At 42.6% G+C, this 25,683-nt stretch overlaps 1 protein-coding gene across 1 annotated transcript; it reads right to left on the reverse strand.

Moving 5' to 3' along the window:
* Positions 1–228: 228 nt before the first annotated feature.
* Positions 229–25,635, reverse strand: LOC143131138 (cohesin subunit SA-1-like). The gene is made up of 34 exons (XM_076290559.1): positions 25,487–25,635; positions 18,057–18,254; positions 17,803–17,926; positions 17,540–17,692; positions 16,584–16,680; positions 16,403–16,479; positions 16,081–16,285; positions 15,726–15,877; positions 15,537–15,610; positions 15,313–15,436; positions 14,060–14,158; positions 13,775–13,854; positions 13,557–13,664; positions 12,853–12,967; positions 11,976–12,093; positions 11,685–11,788; positions 11,356–11,448; positions 10,095–10,184; positions 9,431–9,634; positions 9,231–9,301; positions 9,017–9,104; positions 8,849–8,926; positions 8,469–8,561; positions 8,033–8,207; positions 7,561–7,700; positions 7,366–7,467; positions 7,060–7,208; positions 6,820–6,948; positions 6,479–6,684; positions 5,160–5,334; positions 4,459–4,575; positions 4,111–4,237; positions 3,929–4,009; positions 229–1,429 (listed from the first exon to the last, which is right to left on the reverse strand). Exons 2-34 carry the CDS (start codon positions 18,083–18,085, stop codon positions 1,406–1,408), a joined length of 3,801 nt encoding a protein of 1,266 aa, XP_076146674.1. The 5' UTR covers positions 18,086–18,254; positions 25,487–25,635; the 3' UTR covers positions 229–1,405.
* Between the last annotated feature and the right edge of the window lie 48 nt (positions 25,636–25,683).

Here is a 25,683-nt window from a genome sequence, read left to right on the forward strand (position 1 = left end):
GTTTAGTTCTACCTCCGGTAGGGGTATCTAAAAAAATTGGGGCCGTTGTCACTAGCCTAATAGTCCAACAAATCCACCTGCCACGTATCAGCACTCATCCTTAATTGGAAAATGTTGTGAATGGTGACTGTTAACACAGTTGTAATGATCTGGTTTAGAAGTGTGTTTAATAGATCATCTAAAACAACATAAACACCTGAGTTCAGTGGCATAGCAGAAACATACAAATATTTTTAAATAGCTTTATTCAAAATATTCTTACAAAGAAAAAAAAATGCTTTCAAAATGCATATTGTAAAACTGCAACAATGCCTGTTAAAACTGCTCATGTTAGATTGTGCAGAAACATGAGCATAAGGAGTTCTGGGACCACAGTCTTGTGCCGAGGAGCGGTGCCTTAATCAGGCACCAAATGTCACCTACCGCCAAACTCCATAATCACAAAAATGCAATGCAACATGCTTCATGTTCCCCACACTCACAGATAAAAAAAAAAAAACCTTCACAGGAGAAGACCAACCATCAGAGGTTAGCCAGAAGTCCTAAATCCTTTTTCTTACTTTCAGTCTAGTACTATAGGGGCAATATGTTGTTTTCCCCTGCTTTAGCAATGTGTCAATATTTAAGCTTCAATTTCGGCTCAAAATTTCAATGAAATGCAAAAAATACTGTCTGTTAAGGCATTAGGTTGAAAAATGAATCCGAATTCCAAATTCTTGCATATCTAAGCAGTAACTACTGATGGTGTGAGAAAAACTGATCTGAACTGCTGTCACCCTGACATTCAGAAACGTGTGACTACTTTGAGGGTCTTTTGTCCCCTAGTCCTTTCAGGACATAAAAGTTTAGAAAAAAAAGATATAGGTGATGTGTGTTGTGTTATCTCTGTAGGAATTGGGGGTGAACATACATCCAGTGTGAGTCAAAGAAAGAAGGGTAACGCCACGTATATCCAGCACCAGACAGAGCTTTGATATGTCAAGAAAATGCATATGTATGCAATTAGGATTTGATAAAATCCAAATCCTTGATTGATGTACAGGCTGGATATTTATGGATTTACTGCGTTGTTACAAATGCAATTAGGCACATAATCGAAAGGAAAAAAAAAGATTAATGGGAGTATTTTTTTTTATGTACAACATGTGAAATACACTGAGAAATACTATGAACAACAAAATACGAACAAAAAATAAAAAACAAAACAGAACTTTGTTGGGGCAGGTTGAGAGGACACAAAATGATATCGCATGTGGAGTTTGACTCATAGTGTTGGTGTGATCAGAAGTCAGTAAGCCAGTGATCTCAGACCATGTCTTGTCCGTTCTAACTGATGCATCCTCTTAAAGACACCAGATCCTGAAGTAGAAAATCTCTTCCCAGTCTCCGACTTTCTCTGCTTTCCTCAAAACATCTGCATACCAAAGCCCTGCATCAAAACAAAATCACCAGCATCACTTCTATTCCTTTACAATAGCTAACAACACACACAAACAATAAATCCACTATTACTGTTACTTATAGGACGATATTTCCAAAACTTATCGGAAAAAAATATTGCAGTCTCTCACAGACACTGAGATTTATTTCATGTGGTCTGCATCACAGAAACTAAACTATATTAAGCGCCGTTCACACAAAGAATGAAAACTATAACGATAAAAAAAAAATATCGCTCTTGTTAATATGAATGACGACGTTTACACAAACTACGACATGAAGAACGATATTGTTGGGGATCACTTATTAACACAAGGAGAGACTTTGCTTATCGTTGGTCAGTGTGGACGCTTTTATCGTTATTGTTATAGTTTTGGTTATAGTTATTGTTCCTGGTGGGAACGGCCCTTTACATAGTACAAATAGTTGTGATAAAATGATGCACTGGAAATTAGCTAATTTCAAGAGCTTCTTATTGGGGACCAAGCAGCGAAGCTGCGAAGGCACCCATTGATTTACTAGCTTTTCCTATTATTATTACACTTCCGCCATTGGAGTCTATGGCAGCCCATAGAACGCCTGGCTAAAAAGTGCAGATTTTTTGGCAGAAAGTATCGGGACACTCCACTGACCACATTTACGGACCTCTAAACCCAGCCATCTAGCGCCACCAACAGGTCAAAATCTGGCCGAAAATTGAACCGCTGGGTCTAAAGTTATGAAATTCGGCACACTGATTCAGCACTGTTCCATGATCACTTTCACCAATTTACAGAACTCTATGCCCAACACTCTAGCGCCACCAATGGGTCAAACCTGGATTGCATTCACGCATGTGACCATTGAACGGTGCGTCCGATTTTCACATATCAGGCACTGTGGGAATCTCTGGAACGACCTAAGTTCAATGACCCCTATTACGTCACTTTCCGCCATATTGGACCTCTGCCATATTGGATTTAGTCCAAACTCTATGAAAAGTTTCAGCGGTCACAAATTTCATCCGATTTTCACGGAACTTGGCGGAGATGATCTTCTGCCCGAGCCGCACAAACGATACTTGTCAGATTTTTTAATTTCAGGTTTATTTGCCCGTGACAGCCAATCACACATGGCCTTGATGCCGCCTAACAGGAAGTGGGCTAACATCTCGGCTACGCTTTAATGTATGAAGTCCAAACTTGGTACAGGGACTTGGTATCTGATTGTGAGGACGCACTAGGAAATTGGCATCATTTGGCCTCTATAGGGGGCGCTGCAATACAGGAAGTGAACTCGTATCTCAGCAACGCTTTGATGTATGAAGTCCAAACTTGGTATAGAGACTTGGTACCTGATTGTGGGGACGCACTAGGAAATTGGCATTATTTGGCCTCTACAGGGGGCGCTGCAATACAGGAAGTGAGCTTGTATCTCAGCAACGCTTTGATTTATGAAGTCCAAACTTAATACAGAGACAAAGTAGCTGATTGTGAGGACATGCAAGGAAAGTGGTCTCATTTGGCCTCTAGGGGTGCTGTAATAGACAAATTGAGCTCACATCTCAGCAACTCTTTGGTGTATGAAGTCCAGGGACATGGTAGCTGATTGTGAGAACGCACAAGGACATTGGTGTAATTTTCACCTCTAGGGGCACTATAACAAAGTAAATGAGCTTATTTCTCAGCCATTCTTTATCCAATTGCAATCAAACTTGCTGTGAGTGGTTGCTCATGCCATGGCAACACCATTCCTGCTATAGGAATGCTTGGCCCCCACATTGCTGCTTGCAGCTATATTTTCTATAATGCTAGTTAAACAGTCAATGTGACGACATGATTATCTTCTACTCTGTTGCATTTATCGTTATAACATAATTAGGGCTGTCAAGCGATTACATTTTTTTTTTATCTAATTAATTACATACTCTGATTAATTAATCTAAATGAATCGCATTCATTCATTTTTGCTATGAACGTATTTTTAAAAATATTTAAATAAAAAATGTGGCAGATCAGTGTGTCAATGAAAAGCCAAAACAACATTATAGACTTTAAAGCAATCAGTTTCAGGTATTTTGAGGTGATACTTTAGACTTGACAAACTCCTATGGTAATTCCTTACTGCAGAAATCGCACAAAACATGCTCTTGTCAACAGTTCCATCTGGCCGTTTTTCTAAACGTAGGCTAAATGTTCCATTCACTGGACCAAGCAGAGCTTTCTTGTCTGCCTCCTTCAGTCACTGTAGCCAGAACTGCACTTGGACAAAGGTCACTACAAAATTTGATTAATCAGCGTTAATTTTTTAAATGCGTTATTCTTTATGTAATTAATTAATCAAAATGAATGTGTTATTTTGACAGCTCTAAACATAATCCTTTATCAATTCTGAAAAGGGTACATCTATACATCGGAGTACAAAAGGCTAAGCCAATTTCTTGTATGACCTTCTGCAAACACCCGAGGGATTATTTACAATTGTTCAATTTCAACAGTACTTGACTTACAGATTCGTCTTCTATGATGGCTGCGGAGTCAAAGAAATCTGGTCGGAGTTCAGCTCTCTCTCGCCGGTTCCTAGATGGTGGCTGAAAGAGGAAAATGGTCATATGATCTCTTTTCCTAGTCACGTGACCCACGTGTTGTACACTTAAAGGAAATGTTGACATAACAAGGAATACCAGCTTACCAGATCAATGACCATAGTGTCTTCAATAACCATGGAGTCATCCTCATTCATGTACTCTAGCTGACCGCGGGAGGACATCATGACGTCCTCGAAGATTGGCTCGGCATCGTCCTCCATGAGGCCTCGCCTGAAAGGAGAAAGCAGATTTCATTTTCAGCTGAGCAAGCGCAAACCAAACTGCACACAGAGCTGACGGGCCCTCCTAGGGATGCAGGGCTCACTGTTGTGCCGGAGCACACAAACGGTCACATCTGATAAGGCTAAGCTGCACCAACATTCGGCACAGTGCAGAAGATTCTACTGGAAATGACCGTTTCCTCTTACAAGTGGTCGCTGGGTCGTACTCACACTGAGGGTCTGACGCCTGCACCCCTCGCCTTCGCCATATAATTCATGCCCCCTCTGTCCTTCCGGTTGGCTTCGTCCAACTTCTGCTGACCAAGCCACGACATCTGCATCTGTGGGCTGTAAAGGGAAAGTACCACTCCGTCAATGCAAGCAACACACAACCACACATCAAACAGCTGAACTTATTCAGATAGACTGCTGCTTTGAATCAAAAGAAGATATTTGCATTTGTCTGTATGCAAGTCTATGAAGCAGGTCCTCATTGAAATGGCTTGCTAATGATAATCTGAAATGAACTTGTGAATCTGAAATGATACGTAACTGAATTATCTTTCAAACTACATATGAACCTGTTATTGAAAGGCATGTCCACCCGAATCAAATATTAAAGTAGAAAGTCTTAGTGTAATGATCTAAATATTTCTTACATTGTGTAATCAATAAGTATCAACCAGCCTTCAGTAGATAAGAGGGCTGTGGCCCCACACACAATAGGAAAACAGACAGCTTTAATGGCTTGATGCCCCCAGTTGCATTCCAACATGTGTGTATCATCATCTATGAAGTACCTTATACACTAGTGACTTTTCTGCCAAAAATGTACAGTGGCTATTCATACCACTGTAATAGAAAAGAGCTGTAATTTTTCTTCTCACAGTATAGGGTAACCTGCTGAGGGCTGTGTAAGAGTGAGACCGTACTTGTGCAGGTAGTCCGGCTCTGAGCCAGCCTCGGACGAGTCCTGCTCGGGTATGTGCTCCGCCGCCTGCCGTGGGTTCTCCCTCAGCACGGTGGAGGTGAGCTGTGGCGTCTGTAGTGGCCCTGGTGTCTGCAGCGTGTCGTTGCGCATCATCCACGAGCCGTCAACACTGTCCTCTGGGGTAAGGAGACAAGGTGGGGGTGGTGGAGAATACTGAGTGAAGGCATGCTCATAACAACAGTTTAGGATGAATAGCTAACTCTGTTAGGGCCTGAATCCACCAAACGCGCTTTTTGCGTCAACGGCGGCTATTTTAAATACAAATCCTATGTTCAGCGTTCACAGCGCTCAGCGCCCTCGGCGAAAAAAACCCTCGGCACTGAACGTTTTTTCCCGTGGTGCTCTGAGCGCTTTTAGAACATCGCTGGGCTCGTCAATGTCACTTCTCTCTTGCTAGCCAATTGAAATCAAGGAAGGGGTGGGACCTACACTGTCAACAATGTTGGTAGTGGCAGAGGAAAACTCAATCAGCCAAGTCCTATTGTGACTAATATTAAACCACTGCTGCAAACTGAACGCAAATTATAAAGCCTAGAGGGATGACCTATTCTATTGTAATGCCAAATGAACTCCTTTTGTCGGTAGAAGTCATATTTAGCGAGCTGAGTCCTGAACGATTGCTGCCATTTCAGTTATCTAGTTAGTTAGCATTAGACAACGTTCCAAAAAGTGCTGGCAGAAGATTTTGGTAACATAGCAACAAAAAAACACTTGACCGAAGCGCTCTGAAAATGAGGTTGAGGGCGCTGTCGCCGCAAAAAATGCGATTGGTGGACACAGGCCTTTACTATAAACATTGACTGACTTGTACACAGGAAAAACATGTATACAAAACATACAATGTTAATTACATGAGTGAAAACTGGATGAAGTGAGACCATACAATAATGAAAATAACCGTTCTTGAGTACTGAAGGGACACTAAGAGTTGTCCTCTTTGTTAGCTTTCAGATTTAGGCGGGATCACACTGACCAGCGGCAAGTGGCAGGTTTCCTATTGTTCTCTATGGTTCGGCAGCGCTAGCGTTGAACAAGCTGAGCGTTGAACTTGGTTCAACTTTAAAAGCACAACGCGAGCGTATTCCATTGTCAGTTTAGGCAAACCGTTTGTGTTACTTAGGAACGAGATAGAACTTATTATGATCTGAGCGTTGTGTTACGCTTGCCACTGCCGCTTGCCAATGTGATCCCCATCCCTACCTAAGAGAGAAGGAACTAGGTGAAGCACCCAAGGCTTGGGCTGATCAGATCTTTCCTCACCATCGATGCGTTTTTTCTGGAGGGGAGCCCGGCCTTTTTTGCTGCGTATGGAGCTGGCCTTGCTGCTGCTGTTGGCACTGGTGACTGACATTCGGTCGTCGTCGCCGCCCGTCAGCAGAGAGTTGCGATAAGCGATGAGCGGCAGCCACACGTCCTCACGCCGCTCCATCATGTGCTCCGTCAGGAACTTCTCCAGGTAGGAGTGTCTGAAGACATAAACACCCACACCCACACAGACACAGACACACACATGACTATCTTTCAAAACACAAGTGAATAATCATTTTGTTAATTTTTGCCTTCATTATTTCTGGGGCCTGAATTGAGTATTGAGCACTTACACAGTCTTCTTGTCCTGCCGCAGCAGCTTGGAGGAGAACTCACACAGTACTTCCAGGAAGGCCAGATTAAGGGGAGGATACTCAGGCCCTTTTGGGTTCTGGTACTTGAAGGCAAACTCAATGCCATCTCTACAAAAATCAAAGTACCAGTGAAAATCAGTGAAGGCGTCCATTATGTGAAATATGGATGAGGCACTAGGTTCCGGCTTAACCACAGTAGTAGGACTGAGAGGGACTTACTTGTGCAGTGTGGCCACAGCCTCTCTGGTTTTGATCTGGTCCAGACCAAAGGTGAGGGCAAACCTACGGGCAAGCTCCTTAATACCACTCACATGGGAGGAGGTGCGGTCCAGATTGGGACCTTGATCTTGTACCAGCTCATTAAAGAGCTGAGAAACAGAAAACATTTGAGAAAGTGAGACAGGGGACAAAAATGTGCAGATTTAGGAGGTGAGAATGCCAGCTAAGATAAATATAGATTAAGGCAAGTGAGTCTGCCGTGTCAATAACACAACAGAAACACAAGCAAAATGGTCTGCCACCCACCTGCTGCAAACTGAGGATGAGTGTCTTGGCACACAGGATCTTGTCCATCTGCCTGGCCTTGCTCAACGTCTCCTTGATGATGTCTCCATAGTCATTGTAATACTGTAGGGAGAATAATACATTTCCAGATCCATGTTATCAAAATCACAATTCAGTCAATCAACCAATTCTGTTTGCCCTCACTTGCTACTCTACCTTCATATAGTGCTTGAAGATGTCAGCTGCAGTGCACATATCTACAATGTCATAGATGATGAGCTTGCTGAAGGCAGCCAGCAGGTTCCTCCTCTTGTGCAGAGCCTCGATCTTGTTGGCCTCGTCCTCTTCGTCACCCTCTGGAGGTCACAATTGAAATTATCAATCATAAACAGAGTGATTATCAAAACCAGAGGGTGGGATGTTTGATTTGTACGGCAGAAAATTGAAAACCACAGTATTTGGCATTTGCAGCACAGAAATGTGAGAAACTGTGCTTTAAAGCTAATATTTAAGAAAGAAACTTTTCTTTGTAAATACTTTTTCCATAATAAAGCCAGTCTGGAGGATGAAAGTCACATGGCCCTTGAAGGCATATAATGGTTAGCTTCACGGTAAAATGGGATCATCAGTGCTGAATTTGGAGTGACAGCCAGAGTTTAGGCAGCCCTGGTGACTGTTGAGGCCTTACCCATGCTCTGGTTTTCATCATCCTGGTCGATGAAGACGTGGTCGAGGATGAAGGTGAGCAGCTCGTTCTGCAGGTTGGTGTCAGGGTTGAAGACCAGCGGCAGCAGTGAATCACGACCGCCTGACGTCAGCTGGTGGCTGAAGATCATCAGCAGGTCACACAGCAGCATGAAGGCCTGTGCATGAGTGAGAGAGAGAGAGAGAGAGAATGAATCAACAAAGCCAGAACCCCTGAACAACACCGTAGGCTCCATTTTCTGATAACCACTAAGTAGAAGGGGTACTTTAAAACAAGTGTCTCTGACTATCATTTAAGCACAAAAGTGGAAACAAAAGTGGGTTGGCTGTCAGCCCTGTAACTACAGCTAAGAGTTGATGTCTCTCAGGACAACTCCATGCTACATCTCCCTCTAGCCTTGCAGCACAGGACGTCTCACCTGCTCTTTGACCGGCGTGTTCACATTAGACATGCACTGCTGGCATATGGCCAGGAAAGACTTCACCACTCGCCGCAGGGCGATCAGGTCATCCTATGGATGAGCAGAGAAGGTAGACAGAGGGACAGGGAATGAGGGAAAACACAAACATCACAAAGCTCACTGTAAGCTAGTGTCAACTATAGAGGTCTGTAGCATGCACACAATCACAACAATGTGATTAACTTTAAAAATTAACCATTGGCTATCCTGTTATTCATAGTTTGTGCAATGAAATAAAAGACTTTTAGACGAAACCTTCCAAAGCGTCTCTGGTTTTCTAAAAATGTGTCATTACTCATTAGTGCATTAGCAAGGCACCGAGATGTACTGGAGGGTACCTTAGAAGGCCCTTCTGTGACCTTCACCAGCTGCCACAGAATGGAGTAATGAGAACATTGAAGAGCCTGGGTGGCAATCTGGGCACAAGACACAGGGCGCACATGTTAGAAAAACACCATCATATTATCTAGCCAGTCAAACCATGATCATTACCACGTCCTCCTTACCTGTTCTGGCATGGAGCCCTGTTCTATGCCCATCCTCAGCAGTCTGTAACAGTTCCCAAACAGGTCCCATCGGGTCAGGTCGTGGGCACTAGAGGAAGACAGTAAAATTCCTATTAGACAGTTTTCTGAATTCATACTACTGTAAATATGTCCACATTTACAATCATTAAACAAACACCTCATGTGCACTTTTAAGAGGTTTCGGTAATCATACTTATGGAATGCGGTGAGCCTCTTCAGACTGGAAAGGACGTTGTAGACGTCGTCATCATCTGCCTCATCTCCCTATAGCATGAAACGATACAGACATCAATCAATGACCACAAAAAAAAAAGACATGAAGGAAAAGAGAGTTTCTGCCCATGTGGGTCTCATCAGTTTCTCCCACTCAGAGAGAGAAGGTCCTCCACCCACCTCCTGGAGCAGGTCCTCCACGGAGTGATTGAAGCGGTCGACGAGCTCGTCGATGAGCTGGCTGCGAGCGATGTCCACGCGGTTCATGATGGTGTGCTCCTCGCTGCACAGGATGCTGTACGTGCGACTGCAGGCCTCCAGCACCTCCGGCTCCGTGTGCTTCTCCACCACAATGCGCATCTGCTTCAGCAGCCCGTCCAGGTGCTGCCGGGAGAGAGGGACACAGAGAAGAGGAGTGAATGGAAAGAGGAAGAAAGAGCAGGATTTATCATTGTGGAAAAAAGGGAGAGAGAAGAAGAGCAAATGAGACAAGAGAGAAGACACGAGCAGGCAATAAAACGCAATAAAGTCCTATACACGTGTTCGCCAGATTCCAAATTCACATAAGAGATTCAACTGATTTACATGGCAAATCTTTAAGCCTTCCCTCCAGAATTTGATGGCAAATTAATCCAGGTAGATTAGGATGAAGTAACAACAAAAAGAACAGTGTAATGTCCTGCCAGTTCACCCTCACAGAGGTACCGGTATTTCATTTTCCGTCAGCCAAAAAATATGGTCATCATTTCAGATCCAAAACCTGATTTATCTGATTGGTAGAGACTCTACATGTGTGGATGCGTAAAAACACTCTTCTCTAAGCGCCCAAGGAGGTTCCACATACCTTCTCCATTCTGCCAGCACTGTACACATCCAAGTCGAAGAACGTTGGAATCTGAAGGAGGTTGGCCACTTTCTCAGAATCTGTTTGGTACTAAGGAGATGAAGAAAAGAGACTTAGAATGTTGATTTGTAACACTGTAATTGTAATTGCAATAGCTTTTGTTGGACCTCTACGGTTCGCTCTAGAGCCAAATATGGGTATCCTGGTGCAATTAGCAAACAACCTTTTGCAAAAGAGGGGAGGGCTAAATAGGTTTGTACAGATGTCCAAACTTATATAACGGTCAGTATCATCATCATTACAGTAAGAATTGGAAAACAAGTTAACCAACACGTACATCTATCTATCTATCATTTATACTCATTACAGTTCACTCAAATAAGGCAGGCTATTATGCCAGGCCAGCAGTTTGGTGTTGCGACATTTTCACTGTTAACGCGCCAAATTTAATGCCTAAACGTGGGTGGGAGCCATTGCAAGATTTATATAGTCTTACATTTCAAAACTAATCCAAACTTCTCATGAAAATGGGGCTGAGAGAATAAAAAAAATCACTGCCTAAAAGTAAGACGTGGAAGTTAAAGCTGGATGTTGCAGTTGCTTGACGCACTTCTAGTGTACAATTTCAGGAAGTGGTTTTAAACTCCCGTGATGGAGTGTAGAAGTAATGCCAAGCCCCATGATTAGGTGTTGGTATTTCCCTTTATTGAGAAAATATTTCAAAGTTTCCCACAAATGTTCCCCCTGACCAAAATCACTTTTTGCTATGAGACCTGCGGGAGTGAAGGATGTTGATGTTGTACTATTCCCCGATTATAAACAGAAAGGCTCAAGATTTACTTTTCTAGTGTGACTGCAGTCACTGTTAAAGGGACACCAGGCAAGCTTGATGCTTTTTCTCTACGAAACTCCCCCTCGCTCGGTCTGAAGCTCTTTTCCTTTTCTTTACATCTTCCGTCAAGGGTTTTCGCTGCTTCTTCGCTGGCTCTGCCATTATACACACGTTTGCAACAATCGCTAGCGTTTCGTTAGCCTGCCTCTGTGCTGTATGCAGGATGCAAACTGATCCTGCTTCGGTCGGCGGGTACGATACACTGAACTTGCAAGCGGGATATTCTTCCTACAGGCAGTAGGGGCGGGCGAGAGAGTCTTCATTCGCCCTGTAATGAGTCATTTAACCATATACCGACTTACGAAGATGAGTAATTAACACGAAAACGTTTTCTGGTGTCCCTTTAAATATGTTGTTGTGAAACTTTACCTTGGAGAGCAGCATGGGTAGCGCCATGATGAAGTGTTCCGTTAGCTTATTCTTATCATCTATCTGAGTCTTCCTTTCTTTGGTGGTGAGGACCTGAGGGGTGAATTCAAAAGCACTTGAGTGGTATGATACTCAGACTGGAGTATGGTGGGTTTCTGATCTAAAATTCAATGATATTCAATTTCAAATTTCATGATTACTGAGAAGATTCGCTTGTACTGTTACTTGAATTTGTACATCCCAAGAGTCCAGTGCATTTCTACATGATAACCTCTGTGTGTTCTGTTGACAGTGACAAGAGATCAGAGAGAGGAAGAAAAAGAGCTTACCCTCTTCCCTGTTCCTCTGCCTACTGGTGGGTGAGCCTCTGCTGCTTGCCGTATGGTGCACACCATCAGCTCTATGAGGGCCCCCTCATGCCTGTCTCCCAACACTAACAACAGCAACAACAACAGTCTACTGTTACTTTTCAGCACCAATACATCCATACAACATAATACATACTGCATGATACAACAATTAGATCTGGCCATATAAGCTTATTAGCTGAAAAGAAAGAAACCCTTTTTTAATTTCTCATAAAGTGCAGTGGACGTGTGATATGGACGTGTGTGACGCACCCTCCTCCCCCTGCACGGGGTCCTCCAGCAGTAGCTCGGTCATGCACTCCCAGTCCTTCAGCAGGTCCTGGGAGCTCTCCCACAGGCTGTCCACCAGGTATGCCGCATGCTCGTGCAACTACGAGAGGAACACCACATGTTAGTATCAAAGTCAAAGTCTGCTTTATTGTCAATTTCTTCACATGTCAAGACATACAAAGAGATCGAAATTACGTTTCCCACTATCCCACGGTGGAGACAAGACATATTTTACCAATTAAGTCCACAGACAAACATAACATTCAATTAAACAATATAAAACGTAAGTAGTATGATCCATTCAGATCTTAAAGATCAATAAACCAAAATCAGACATTAGCATGAGATGTGCATATTTTGTGTACTTCACACAGATGTTTTCACAAATTAGCTTATTTATCTGGCTAAGGAGTTGTGTCAATTAGAACCAGCAGCTTTAGAGAATGGTTGGAGTAAATATGTGCCAGGACAGTTGAGAGGCAGCACCTTTGCCCTGATATTTTTCATGATTCTGAAACTTAATGCTACGTTTTCGGTGGTGTAACAAACCCAGAACACATTTATTCTTGGTTTACAGGACCGTTTAAGTTGTTAAAGTTACGCTTTAGATTTCCATCCTTTAGCCTACAGGACTCGGGAATCAAAAGCAGCATTTCCAGAGAAGGCTTTGGTATTGATTAATGAAATGAGGTTTAGGTTGTCATGCAGAACTCAAGCCATGCTTGAATTAAGATAAACACAAACTACTGCCCAAAGATAAATCTAGTGCAATTTTTGGTCTGGTTAGATTTTATGTGCAGGTCACCGACAGGACAGGTTTGGTGACCAGTGTAAATATTTGATCTAGTTTTCCCATTACCTCACTCTCCAGGAAAAAAAGCACGAGCATCCGGACCAGGTTGCCATTGGCGCTGTTCCGTCCTCTGCGTTTGGCAAGGGCCTCCTCTGCTTGCGGGTCATATCTGCTGAACAGCCTGGAGGGAGAGAACACCAGCTTACTTTAACATGGGAGACGTTTGAACATCTTGCGGTTGTTTTAGAGAGGGATTACTCTTTAGTCAGTGCCCCTCTGGGAGTACTTCTGACCCTGACCAGGTCATCTGCTCACTAATCTATGTTCACTTCTATTACTGTCCCAACTTTGCTGGTGTTACAGAGGAATTCTGCTCATCTACATAAAAAAACAACAACAAAAAAAACCTTTGTTTCCCTGCATCTCTTCTATGTATTTATGAATTATTACGCCTCATTAATCCCCTGGGAAAATGAACTTGGCACTGGGATGAGAAGGTAAGTTGAGTAATGATGACATGTACCTACTGTCAATGTAACTACTAGAACTATAACTTGTTTGTGATCTACTAAATAATAATGAAAACAATGTTAATACTGCATCAAACATCATTACTGCATAAAAACAGTTAATTGTACAGTTTAATAAATACAGCACCATAGCCTGATCACACTAAGCCAGACTGGGAAAAAAACAAAAAAACTCTTGAGATGAAGTGAGATGAACTTTCTGAAGACCCTCAGGTCCTCACGTTCTCTCAGTCCACTCACTTCCTGTGCAGGAACTCCCCAGAAGCGACAGCCACAGGCCGATGGGCCGAGTACACCAGGTGGTACACGTTCTCACAGTCCTCATTGGAGAGGGCGTCCTCACTGCCCCTGTAACACAGCATCATGGGATGGATCAGCGGGAGAACAGAAGGACAGATGGGGAACGCAGAGAGAACATCAACAGACAGTACACATAGTGGGAGAACAGGATCACTTACTGGAGTATAAGAGTGACCAGCCTGATGGCCTCCACAGCCACATCATACTCTTTGTCTAGAGTCATGGACACAATACGATCCTGAGAGAGAAGGAAAAAAGCGTGAGAGCCAAAGGGGTTAGCGATGCTGGCAATATTAATATTACTAAAGGTGGCTAAATTAGTCATTGCATAACACTATGCATAAAAGAAAAGTCAAAATATGTGTGGTGATGACATAAACATATCTCTGGAATAAATACTGAAACTAAATGTTGTGGTGTTTGTTGGGCTCGGGCAGGGGTACCTTGAAGCGGTTGGTGAAAAGCTCCAGCTTGGGGAACAGATCGCGGTTGGTGTAGAGATTCTGGAGGGCCTTGAGACACTTGAGCCTCACCTCTCCTTGCTAAGCAAACAACAGGCGAATTAGTCAGGTGTAAGCAGATGAAAGCTCTCGTGTTTACATTACATGCTGCAAATCACAGAGAGCCAAACAATTTGATATAATCATGAACCATTAACCAATAAAATTGAATGCTGGACTTAAGCTGGGTACCTATTCAGCTTTTTTGATGCAAATATTGACCGGAGAGGCTTGAAATTCACAGTCTTATAAGTCAAATTAGCTTTCTATAGAGAGGTGACCTAACGCCTGACTGGCAAAGGTGATAATGTGAGTAATGTCAATAGAAACAGGTATATTTGCATCAAATAACATTTGTTGGGATTTTATTAGGCGTTTCTGTTAAAGTTGCCCTGCCCTGCGCTTAAAGCATATAAATGATTTGGAAGGAAACCCAGCTTACTCTGATATTTCTCTTGAGTTGACAACCAAATTTAAAAGGTTGAGACTTTTTAAAACATCAAGTAACAACAACAACAACAGTAATACAGATTATTAGGAATCATACCCAGTCAGAGGACTGCCTAAACTTTATTAGCTACCCCTGCAGCCTACTGTTAGACACAACTTGTACTGTATGTGACACTCACAATAAAATGCTAAAACTATGAACATCTTCTGCATCACTTTATTGATTTATCTATTTACTTGTTTATTTATGTGACATAATGGCAGACTGTCAGTCGTTGACATATCCGCTGCTCCATCATGCCCCACCTTTTACATTTTTTAAACTATATTATACCAGGATACTTATAATCTAATTACTAGCCTAAATAATTAATATTGTACATGCAACCATCCTTGAAACAGTTGAAACTTGTTTTTCAGGCACTCCACTACACCGCAAATCAAAATCATCCTGAGGCTGACTAATTTTCTCCATGAACTGCCAATGAAGTACATTTCAAAGGAGCAAAACAACTGCAGGCAAATTATGAATACACATACACAAATCTGTGCCAAAGTGTCAACAGTGGACCAGTTGACTGATTCCACAAATATCCTTTCAAGTGATACAGGTCATACTTACTCAAATCACCACATTTACAGTACATACTGACTATTGTAATAGTATTTTAGTATTTTTTTATTGTTGTAAGATTTAGACATCTGATAAAGAACACAATGAAATGTATTGCTATGTAAGTCCTCACCCGGTCATGAAGGGTCCATCCAACATACTTCAGGTAGCTGTCATTCAAGAAGGCATCACTATACATCTTCATCCACACACCAATCTCCTCGATACAGATGGCTCGGATCTCGGCGATGGCATCCCTGTAAGCGGCATGTTCATAAATACATGTCAAGAACCGAGAATAAATAAAGGATACGAGGGAAATCATTTCATATTCGCTCTGTTCATTACACAACATACCTGTAGCGATGAACAAAGATACCCTTGAAGATGGAGTTCATCATGTTCTCTATTTCATCCTGATTCTCTTGGAGCTGCCAGGGAACATCAAAGCAGGGGAACATGAGAAGAGCGCAAAAAGAAACGGTGGAATCAGAGAGGGAGGAATAAAGAGACAGAATGAAAGAAACAGGGGGGGGGGGGTCTCACCTCTTTCCTCTTCTCCAGGAGAAGCTCCAGCTTCTCATTAGCGCGCTTGCCAGCCATCTTGTTTCGCTCTGCCTCGTACTGCCGCTGTGTGTTATCCTGGTTGATGCTCAGGTTGAGGGCCACATTGACCAGGGCAGTCATCAGCTTCATGGCTACAGGGCCAAGAGAACACCATTACACTGATGCAAGCCATTCTACTTTCATATATACTGTCAAACCCTATACATAGGCTTTGAACATAAGTCACCTACATACTTTTTTTTATACATATACAAAAGAAATGTAAAGGCGTGTACCAAACGAATTCAGTTTATTCTAGAGCATTCAGGTGGTCAAGAAAGATGTGTATAATTACCTGCTAGTGTGCTGGTGTGCCGGAAGGCTCGGACCTGTGAGTCGGATAGGCCAGTGAGCAGTGAGATGACCGTGTCCATCATGTACTCGTCGTAGATGATGCTGTACTGGCACTGTCGGATCAGGACTCCGATGAACTCGCAGAAGTTGTAGCGGAACTTTTTCCACTGAGGGCCTGGCATGGTCAGTGGGTAATCACCGCTGTCCTGAGAGAGGCAGAGGGGTGGCCAAGATTGAGCAATTTGTACAGGTCAGACTGACAGCGCATGTGCCAGTCACAACTGTGCAGACAGTTATAATGTGTGCATGTAGGGAAAGCATACCTCATCAAACTCTTCAGTCATCTTCCTGATGATTTCTGAATTTTGCATGTTCCGGAACATTTCGATTCTTACAGTTCCTGTAAGAGATTCATGTCAAGAACCACTATACACAAAGAAACAAAAGAAAAAAAAAAAAAAAAAAATACACAAATTCTGAAGCTCCATTCAAAACACAAATTACCTTTACAGCCTGAGCAATGAATGAAGAAGTTAATGACATCCAAGAGGGCCACGTCCCGGTCCTGCTTGTAGGACTCGATCCAATCATCCACTACAGACTGAGAGAGATCAAAGAGCATAGATATCATTAAATCAAGGCAAGTCACATAACATTGTCCTAATGGCACCCTACACCTGACAGAAACCACTTCCCCACTGTCAGGCCAAAGTCGGGCAATTAAGGTGTGTGAAGGCTAATCTCTTCCCCATTATCACTTCTGGGGTTTAGTTGTGCCCCTGTGGGGCTTCCTCGGGGCTACTGTCCCTGGGGTTCTTGCCTCACCTTTACCCTCCGGTCAACCTGTGCTTAATGATGCTACAGGTGGTCTCAGGTGAGGTTGATCCAGTGCCAGGACAAGTCAGATAACTAGTCACTCATGTTATTTCAAAGCCTACATTACTAGCAATTAACCGATAGATGGTCAGCACATGAAAGCAAGTCTTAGTTTAATATGTGGGCTAACAAACCAACATAATATTTGTGAAAACAACCAAAATTAGGTCATGGGCAGAAGAGCTAAGCAATTTTCATTTGTACCACAATCTGTACATTTTGGGTTTACAACCACATGGCAACACTCCTGCATTAAATCAGATTTCAATACAAAATTGCACTGGCTCAAATCACAACACGGATGCATGGATATTTAATTACCATAAAATTCAGAGTGGTTCATAATTAACTCCACTTTTTTTTAGCCAGCCACAGAGGGGCAATCAGTCTGAGAATAGCGAAGCAAATGTTTTTTTATTTTTTTTATTCTGCCGTTGTGAATCCCGGACTCAACAGTTGGTTTGTGGCTAATGAAAGGTTCATGCAGATGCATAAGTGTTTATGTATATCTAGACTTGTATATACTAACAAGCATAAAGCGCAGTGCCCCGTGTTCTTATTTGAGTCGAGATATGCAAACTCACCTGCATGGCACTCTTGCCCATTCTGACCACTTCAAACAGTGTGGTGGGGTCGCCCTCCCCATTTAGCTGGGCCACCCCATTGGCTCTCTTCCCACGGGGAGGCCCAAGCTGGCCCGTCTCCACCGGAGACTTCCGTGGCTTTTTATTGGTCGCCTGGTAACAACCCAACATACAGTTAGTGTGCACATGGCAGTGTGTGAAAGTCTCTGTATGTAAGATGGTAGGTCATAGGAGGCGTGGGAGATGCTGTGGATGGGACTTACTGCTTGTTTTCCTGGCCTGCCCCTCTTCCTCTTGCCTTTGGGCTCCCCCGCGTCCTCCAGCTCACTGACACTCACAGTGCTCAGGCTCACCATGTCCCCCTGTCCTGACTCATTAGATGAGTCCCTAGCACAGACACACACACACATTTTCAAGTTCTTTAGTCAAAGTTTCAATCAACAGCATCAACAAATACAAACAAAACAATTTTAACTTTTTTTTCCAGAATTAACCTTCTCTCACTCCCCATACTCACTGCAGGATGGGGAACTCTGAGGTGATCATGTCCGCTCCTGGCTGTCCTGCTGCTAGTGTGTAGAGTGGGAGAGGGTGGAGGGCGCACTGTGGACGTGGGGCTGTGGGGCCTCGGGCTGCTCTCCTCTCGAGTGCTGAGTGGACTCTAGCTCCACACGGCTGGGCTGGCGGGGTCACTGCGTGGCAATGAGGTCATAGCCTGTTATATGGACACCCAAAAAACAGATTAAGAGAATAAATTGCTACATGCCATCGGAACAGGTCTAAAATGAAACCGTATTTATGTGATCTGCAGTTCACCAGTGTACAGAAAACAGAGGAGGCCGTTTTGGGCATACTTCATGAATGCTTTATTTATACTTTATAATACTAACTGCCCTATAACTCAGCATATTTTTTGCAGAAAGCATTTTCTTCTGAAGCCAAAATGGGGGAGGGGGGGGTGGGCTGACTTGAAGTGTTGTTGAGTTGAAGACAATAGCAAGAAGAATCAATTTAGTTAATTCAATTACATCGACATTTACGTGGCTGGCTCCATGGGGCATCCACTAGGGGCAGTGTTCACCATGAAGTTTTTCAACCAAAAGGAATTAGACTTCTAATCAGTTGCAAGGCGGATACAAATTTCACTCCCATTGAAAGAAAGACAGGAAATTAATTATGTCATCCAACTCCTACTTTGTTAAGTGAAAAATTGTCATTTCATATAATCTGTCATGACAGCAGACAAAACACACTTGGAGAAACACCATGGTAACAGTAGGGGGCAGACTAGGAAAGCTTTTTTTGGAGGGCCCGCTTTAGAAACATGGATGACTCAGTGCGTGACCAAAGTTGTCTGGTGAGCGCAGATCTCACCACCCAAAAAAAACAAAACAGATGGAAAGTATGGGTTTGACCACTGCTTCCTGAAACGGACGGTCCCTTTGCAACAGGATACTTGAACTCCTGAGTTAGTGAAGGAGCTGCAGTGCAGCCACATGGATGGCAGGTGAATGCTTTGGGGGTGTTCGTCCTGACACTAGATGGCTCCACACCTCCAGAGGAGAGTGTTAGAGACTCCGGTCTACTTGTGGCCACTAAACTCCCGCTCCAACTCCAGTTCAGAGAGGATCCCCCCCTCCCCCAACCCCCATCCCAAACTTTGCTGACAACACAAAAAATGCTGCATAGGCCAACCAGAGGGGGGGAACTTCTCAATCTACCATGCACAAAACTGTGCGAAAAATACAACAAAGCTACTATAATAAGTTTCTTGATATTTAGTTATGAACAGGTTACAATAGCTTAAACCAGATATTATTCTCCACTTCAGGATCCCCACCAGTGAAGTCGCTCACTCTTCAATTTCCAGGTCAATCAAAAGGTCAAGGAAATCAAATATGGGTCTACACAGATAGATTTATACTTGCTATCCCTTAACTGCTTGAAAGGGGACGCTGGTGTTATGTAACAGTGGAGTGATTACGTAACCATGGATGGCAGGGAATGGCAGTAAAGAAGTGCAGGCGGCTCCCAGCCAGGCAGCGTAGCACAGTAAAGCTGATCTCAGAACAGGGCTTGTATGAGGAAGTGTGTCTACCAGCCTATCAGACGGTAGATAGGTTCATCAATTTCAGAACTTTGCACAGAAATACAATTCCATCACATACCATACAATTAAATGTATCAATACATTGTATTTACATAAACAAATACAAAACAACAACAAGGATATGGCAATGAAGAACACAAGAAAAAAAGAAGAAAAAAAAAACGGTGACAGGGAACACATGACAGGGAACACATTGTGTGTGTGTGTGAGAATGTGAGTGAGTGGGATATATTTGTTTATGTGGGGTATGTATGTATAGTATTTATATATATATATATATATATATATATATATATATATATATATATATATATATATATATATATATATATATATATCTATCTATCTATCTATCTATCTATCTATCACACACACACAGAGAGAGAGAGAGAGAGAGAAAGAAAGAAAGAAAGAGAGAGAGAGAGAGAGAGAGAGAGAGAGAGAGAGAGAGAGAGAGAGAGAGAGAGAGAGAGAGGGTGTTTTCCCATACCTACTGCTCCTTGATCTTAGGGGGAAGTGTGAAGTGACATCATCATGGTTCAATTTGGGGTCAAAAGCTAATGATACTGAAGGGCATGTGATGAGGCAGCTTCAGAAGAGCATGATGTCTGGGAGGAGGAGCACATCTTCCCAGCATGCCACACTAAACTACAGGATAACCTATCAGCACACAGGTAATGTGATGTGATTTTCTACTGAAGCTCAGACACTTTATACAAAGCGCTCATGATTTACCCCTGATGCAGATTTAATCTGCACATTTGATTCCCAGTTTCTCTCTATATGCTATTTCATTGCCTGGTCCTTACAGAGAGGTGACCAAAAAAATAAAATAAAAAAATAGATCAGTGGTCAGTAACTCCCTTTACAAGCGAAGAGGGAGACCAGCTGAAGACGGATACTGAAGATCCGTAAAACCCTTCCTCACAAATAATGCTCTACAAAACAAAACTGCCTTCCTCACTCACCCCCCCATTCCCACAGCTCTCTGAGACCGAGACTTACACAGTGAAGGAGTGATGGAATATGATCCATCAGAACGGCCATGGAAGAATACTCCACCAGTCCAACCCACTACTGCCGTAACCTAGGAAGGTGGCAAGCATGCAATATAAATGGCTGGAGACAGATGACCTTGACTCATTCTAATGTAAAAATCAATTCATCAGCTCAGCAGCTTCTTGCCTCAAACAACTCCACAGCTTCTTGCCTCAACAGGAGATGAATTAATGTCAAGTCAACCCAACTTAATCTATTGAAATCCACAATGAAAGAAGATAATTAATAGGGGCAGCCACTACCTTGGTTATGAGCTTTTCAAAATCTCACCTGGCTGATCCAACACTGTGAGGCTGCCCAAGGCATCTGTATAAATAGATGCAATTGTCTAGAGAGTTCAGCATTGCCACTCACCCACAGATGGTCTCATATGCTCTCAACGCACACACACACACCTTTCTTAATGAACTGTGGAGGAGAGACAAAAGGGGAAGACGGAGTCTTGCATTTCTCCCTCAGACACACACACACACACCACAGGTTTTAGCACTAATCTTGCTGCATTATAGATCAGAGCTTGTCTCTCGACATCAGTGTTGTCGAGTCACTCCCTCACCAGCCACTAACCTCCATGGTAAGGAGGTCCCATATCTGCAGAGTTAACACAACACGTGCGCACACCATCTGTAGACCATTACCATCACAAGACTACGTACGATGAAAAGTATTAAGTCTTCAGCAAGACACCCCTACACACACACACACACACACACACACACACACTTCTGTTTTTAACCCCAACTACATCATCACATCATTACTACATAAAGGCATGGAGATGCATAAAATATGATATACCCCCCCCAAGCCTAGCTCTTAGACGCACAAGTTAATCCAAAATGCAACAGCAGAAGAGTGGCTAGCACTACAACGTAATGGCCATGCCCTATGTTTTCACCAGGCTGAACTGCTGAACCACAGCTTTTGGCCAAGATCCCACAAACAATTGTCCTAGACAAAGTCCTAGACATGCCGAAAAAGTGCAAGAGAGAGAGAGAGAGACAGACAAACAGAGGGAGGGGAAGAAAATCTCAGTAGGACAAAGCAGCACAATCAGCATTTAAGAGAAATGCAGGAGCAGGAAGAGTCTGACTGGGCAGTCCCTGTTGACTGACCAGCTGGCCTTGTATTGGACTGCCCCAAAGGGCTCCTATAAGGTAGAGGATACTGGGCTTCAGCCAAGTGTGACATACTGACAAGATGCTTGAGACACCATAAAACACAACAAAGCAATCAAGTACTATTTATAATATTTTATAGCCTTATTATGGCTTCTATGCAAGACCTGCTCAATAAAACAAGCGCCCTCTGTTTCATTTGTAGGTGACTATATCTAATTTAATTGTTGTTATGAACTGGATATGTGATGATTCTGTGAATACTGGATATGGGGCCCCCGTTGTACAATGCCTGCATACCACAAATAGTGCAATCATACAATCAATGAGAGCATGTGGTTATAAATTCTTTGATGCAACAGTTGCTTTTCTGGACCAGTGAGTGACATTTGGGTAATTTTCTGCGGCACACCTGATGATCTCTCACGGCACACTAGTGTGCCCCGGCACAGTGGTTGAAAAACACTGGTCTAATGCAGCATCCTGGCGCACCCTAAACCCTTGGCAATGAAAGGCAGTTGGTGACTGGAGTCCACCTTAAAACCACTGACCATCTCTGAGCGATACACCAAGACAAGGAGCACATCATGACACTGTGAGCCAACACCCTTGTGGGTTTGCATGAATGCTTTGCAAAAGCACAGATTAGTGAACGCGAGTTACTTCAGTAAAACAAAAAGTCCACAAAGATCCAATATAGCTGTTTCTATTGAAAACACAGACTTCTCTTGTACCTGCAAAGCAAAGCAATGATTGCTGATCTCTGTGCACCTACCCAATAAAAATCAAGGAATGGGAGCAGAGCATTGGACCTACAGTAAGAGTGTTGCCATAGCAACACCTGCCTACTGGAATACATGTTAAGCATGCAAAGTGGTTTTCAAACAATCCCACACAGAGAAAAAAAGCCTTTTGGTGATGCTCATATTTTATTCCTCATGACAGATAAAAAATTCAAAAGTGACCATTAAGGAGCTGCAAATCGCTGCCCACAGAAATACATTGTGAAATGTTTGAGAAGGTTAATAATTGATGTTGAATTAGTGTTTCTTTAGAATAAAGGCACTGGGTTTTTTTTAAGCAGAGACTACTAATGACAACAATGTGAATACTCTTTCCTCTCAAAAGAATCACACACACACACACAATATGGAAACCCAACATTTGACCATGTCACACAACTGTCATATTGAAAGAAACAAGCTTCACACTTGCAAACAAACAGAGAAGTAAACAAAGTGAGTTAAGAAATTCAGAAGAATGCAATGCACAATGCAGGGGTATGCTTGCACAGAAGTCAAAGGACAACAGGGACAACTCCTTGTTGACAGCTGAGCTTCTCAGATTTTTGGGCTTCTGTCAGGAGGGTACATGAGAATTCCAATACAGACACACACACAAGAAAGGGGAAAGCCTGTGGGGAGATTGTGTTAAAGGAACACCAACACAATGCAATCGCCTCTTCAGCACATCATTACCGCTGCATTGGATAACCAGAAAATGATGCAAATACAAAAAAGGAGATAGATGAAGATGAGCAGCATGGGATTTTGGGCTTATTTGGAAGACAATTCAATGTCAAGGTTACAAGTACCACAAAAGACAGTCATGTGGCGATTCCCCCACTCCCTTTGATAACACAATCTGATGTGAAAATTAAATATCAACCTGAGCCAAATATCAACCTTGATTCATTCATGGAATATTCAGGAGACATGCTGACTTGCATAATAGCCTGCTACTCAATAAAGACATGCCCATTTCAGCAGCACACATTAGCATTTTTGTCATCTTAAGGAGTAGGCCTTTTACAGTGGAGGCGTTCTTTTTGCCACAATGATGTACACAACTCTGTGGATCAGATCATTAATTTCTATTTAAATTCCAAGCTCTAACTGATGAAATCAAGAAACTATGGTCTGATGCTCTATAAAGCCAGTTTATATATAGCTTTACTGATTTCTGCTTTACAATTTGCTAATGCTGGTTCAAATGGCCAGATTTTTGACTCATTCATGATTCAGTCACTTACTGATTCCCCTGTAGTGGTTACTCAGACCACAGGCAGCTCGAAATTGACATTTTGTCCCTGATTGATACAGGGCATTCCCCATCCTGACTTTGTGAACTTTCTCAACCATGGTCAAGGGTAAGCGAAAAAAAAAAAAAACACCTTTAATGCCCCCGATTAATATATCCTGTAAAATATGAAATATCAACCTGACATTTTGTCTCTGATTGATATAGGGCATCCCCCATCGTGACTTTGTGAACTTTCTCAACCATGGTCAAGTGTAAAGGAAAGACAACACCTTAAATGCTCCCGATTAATATATATCCCGATTAATATATATAATATAAAATATGAATTATTCATCTTAAACCTCTTCCTCTACACCAGTGACCTTAAATGCATAACGTTACCACTTTTTGATATTTAATGGGTCATCTGCCTGGACATGCATACATTACCACGCAACCACCCAGTTGATACTGGACCAAGCAAATAGACCCAAATAATGGTACCATGCAAATCCTATATATAAAGACATTTAACAGATCCCTTGTGACAAGACCTGCCTTTCAAAATAATGTGTACATTGGTCTAATCGTTTTCTCTTTTACTGCAATGGACATATCTAAAATATGCAAGGCAATAACGTTACAGTGCAACAAAATCAATCTTCACAAAGGAAGTAACTAGTGTGCTCTGTAAGACATGTTGATTAAAAAGCCTATTAGTTGGCCAACTAACATAACGTTCCCACCTTCATGCAATCATTTTACCCGCGAAATTCAGGCAACTCAAAAGAATGACAGAGGAATGCAAAGGCGCGGACTATGAATCAAAGTGGCGCCACTAACAGACAGACAGAAATTCACTTCCATGTAGCTAACATAAGACACATTAGAAAGTCTTAATGCCTTTTTACTCTCACAACAGGCAACGAAACAGTATGCGATCACAGGATGAATTAAAGTGACTGTATTAAGATGAACAACTTTTTCTGAAGTAACGTTAATGCGCATTGCCCCTGGGTAACAGCAAATCAACAGTAACTAACTTAGCTGATGTTAAACCATTCTACAATGTTAACTAACGTTAAGTTAACGTTAGCTACTTTGGTTGCGGCTGATATGTAAATATATAAACTATTTTATTTACAATCAAAACACTGCTTTGCAACATGTCTGGAAGAGCAACAGGAAGATTGTCCGAAAAGCACCAAGAGGACTGCATGCGCGCTTGATGGAAATAGCAAGCTAGCTGGTGAGTGTAAATTTTAGTTTTCTCCAGTTCTTACAACAGCCAGATCATTAAAAGCTTTCATTAAATGCGTATCACAACTAATGCACGCTTACAATCTTATCAAGACGCCACAGTGATCAAACTATTGTGACAACCCCACCGAAACTCTTCTGCCACGGAAAACCAGCACAGAACTGTTAGGGTTAGCTTGCATGCTAATGAGCTAACAACAGTGAAACGTAAAACAATGCTAACAGGCAAAGGAAGCATATCCGCCGCTGTTGCTTTAGCATTCCCATCCCCCACTCGCACACTCCTCTGTGTCCTCCATCTTTAATGGAGGTTTACTAGCGTAGCTACAGCACGGCTGGCATAAGGTTACGGAAAGAACAAAACTTGCAACAACTTACCTGAGTCTATAATTTGAGCACTGGTGTTTATTTCCTTCTCAATACAATCAAGTTATGATACCAATTGTTCGTATTTTTTATATTAAATTGGACCTCAAGCGGAACCGCGCCTTTCAGGAGAGAAGCAATCCTAAACTGCCATCTGGTGGCATTTTCCACAATGAAATGGCGTAACCTTAAACCGGAGTTAGAATGCC

The sequence above is a fragment of the Alosa pseudoharengus genome, unplaced genomic scaffold (assembly GCF_046254945.1).
Source record: "Alosa pseudoharengus isolate Yale_2024_CS ecotype anadromous, Long Island Sound unplaced genomic scaffold, YU_APseudo_1.1 YU_APseudo_1.1_scf_18, whole genome shotgun sequence".
NCBI lineage: Eukaryota > Metazoa > Chordata > Actinopteri > Clupeiformes > Clupeidae > Alosa > Alosa pseudoharengus.

Excerpts from the sequence above, each read along its gene's own strand:
- LOC143131138 (XM_076290559.1), bottom strand. The coding sequence starts at position 18,085 with ATGATCACCTCAGAGTTCCCCATCCTGCA. Across the intron at positions 16,480-16,583 it reads TCATTGCTCAGGCTGTAAAG|GAACTGTAAGAATCGAAATG; the intron begins GTAATTTGTGTT and ends AATCTCTTACAG. Across the intron at positions 1,430-3,928 it reads CCATCATAGAAGACGAATCT|GGCTTTGGTATGCAGATGTT; the intron begins GTAAGTCAAGTA and ends GTTTTGATGCAG.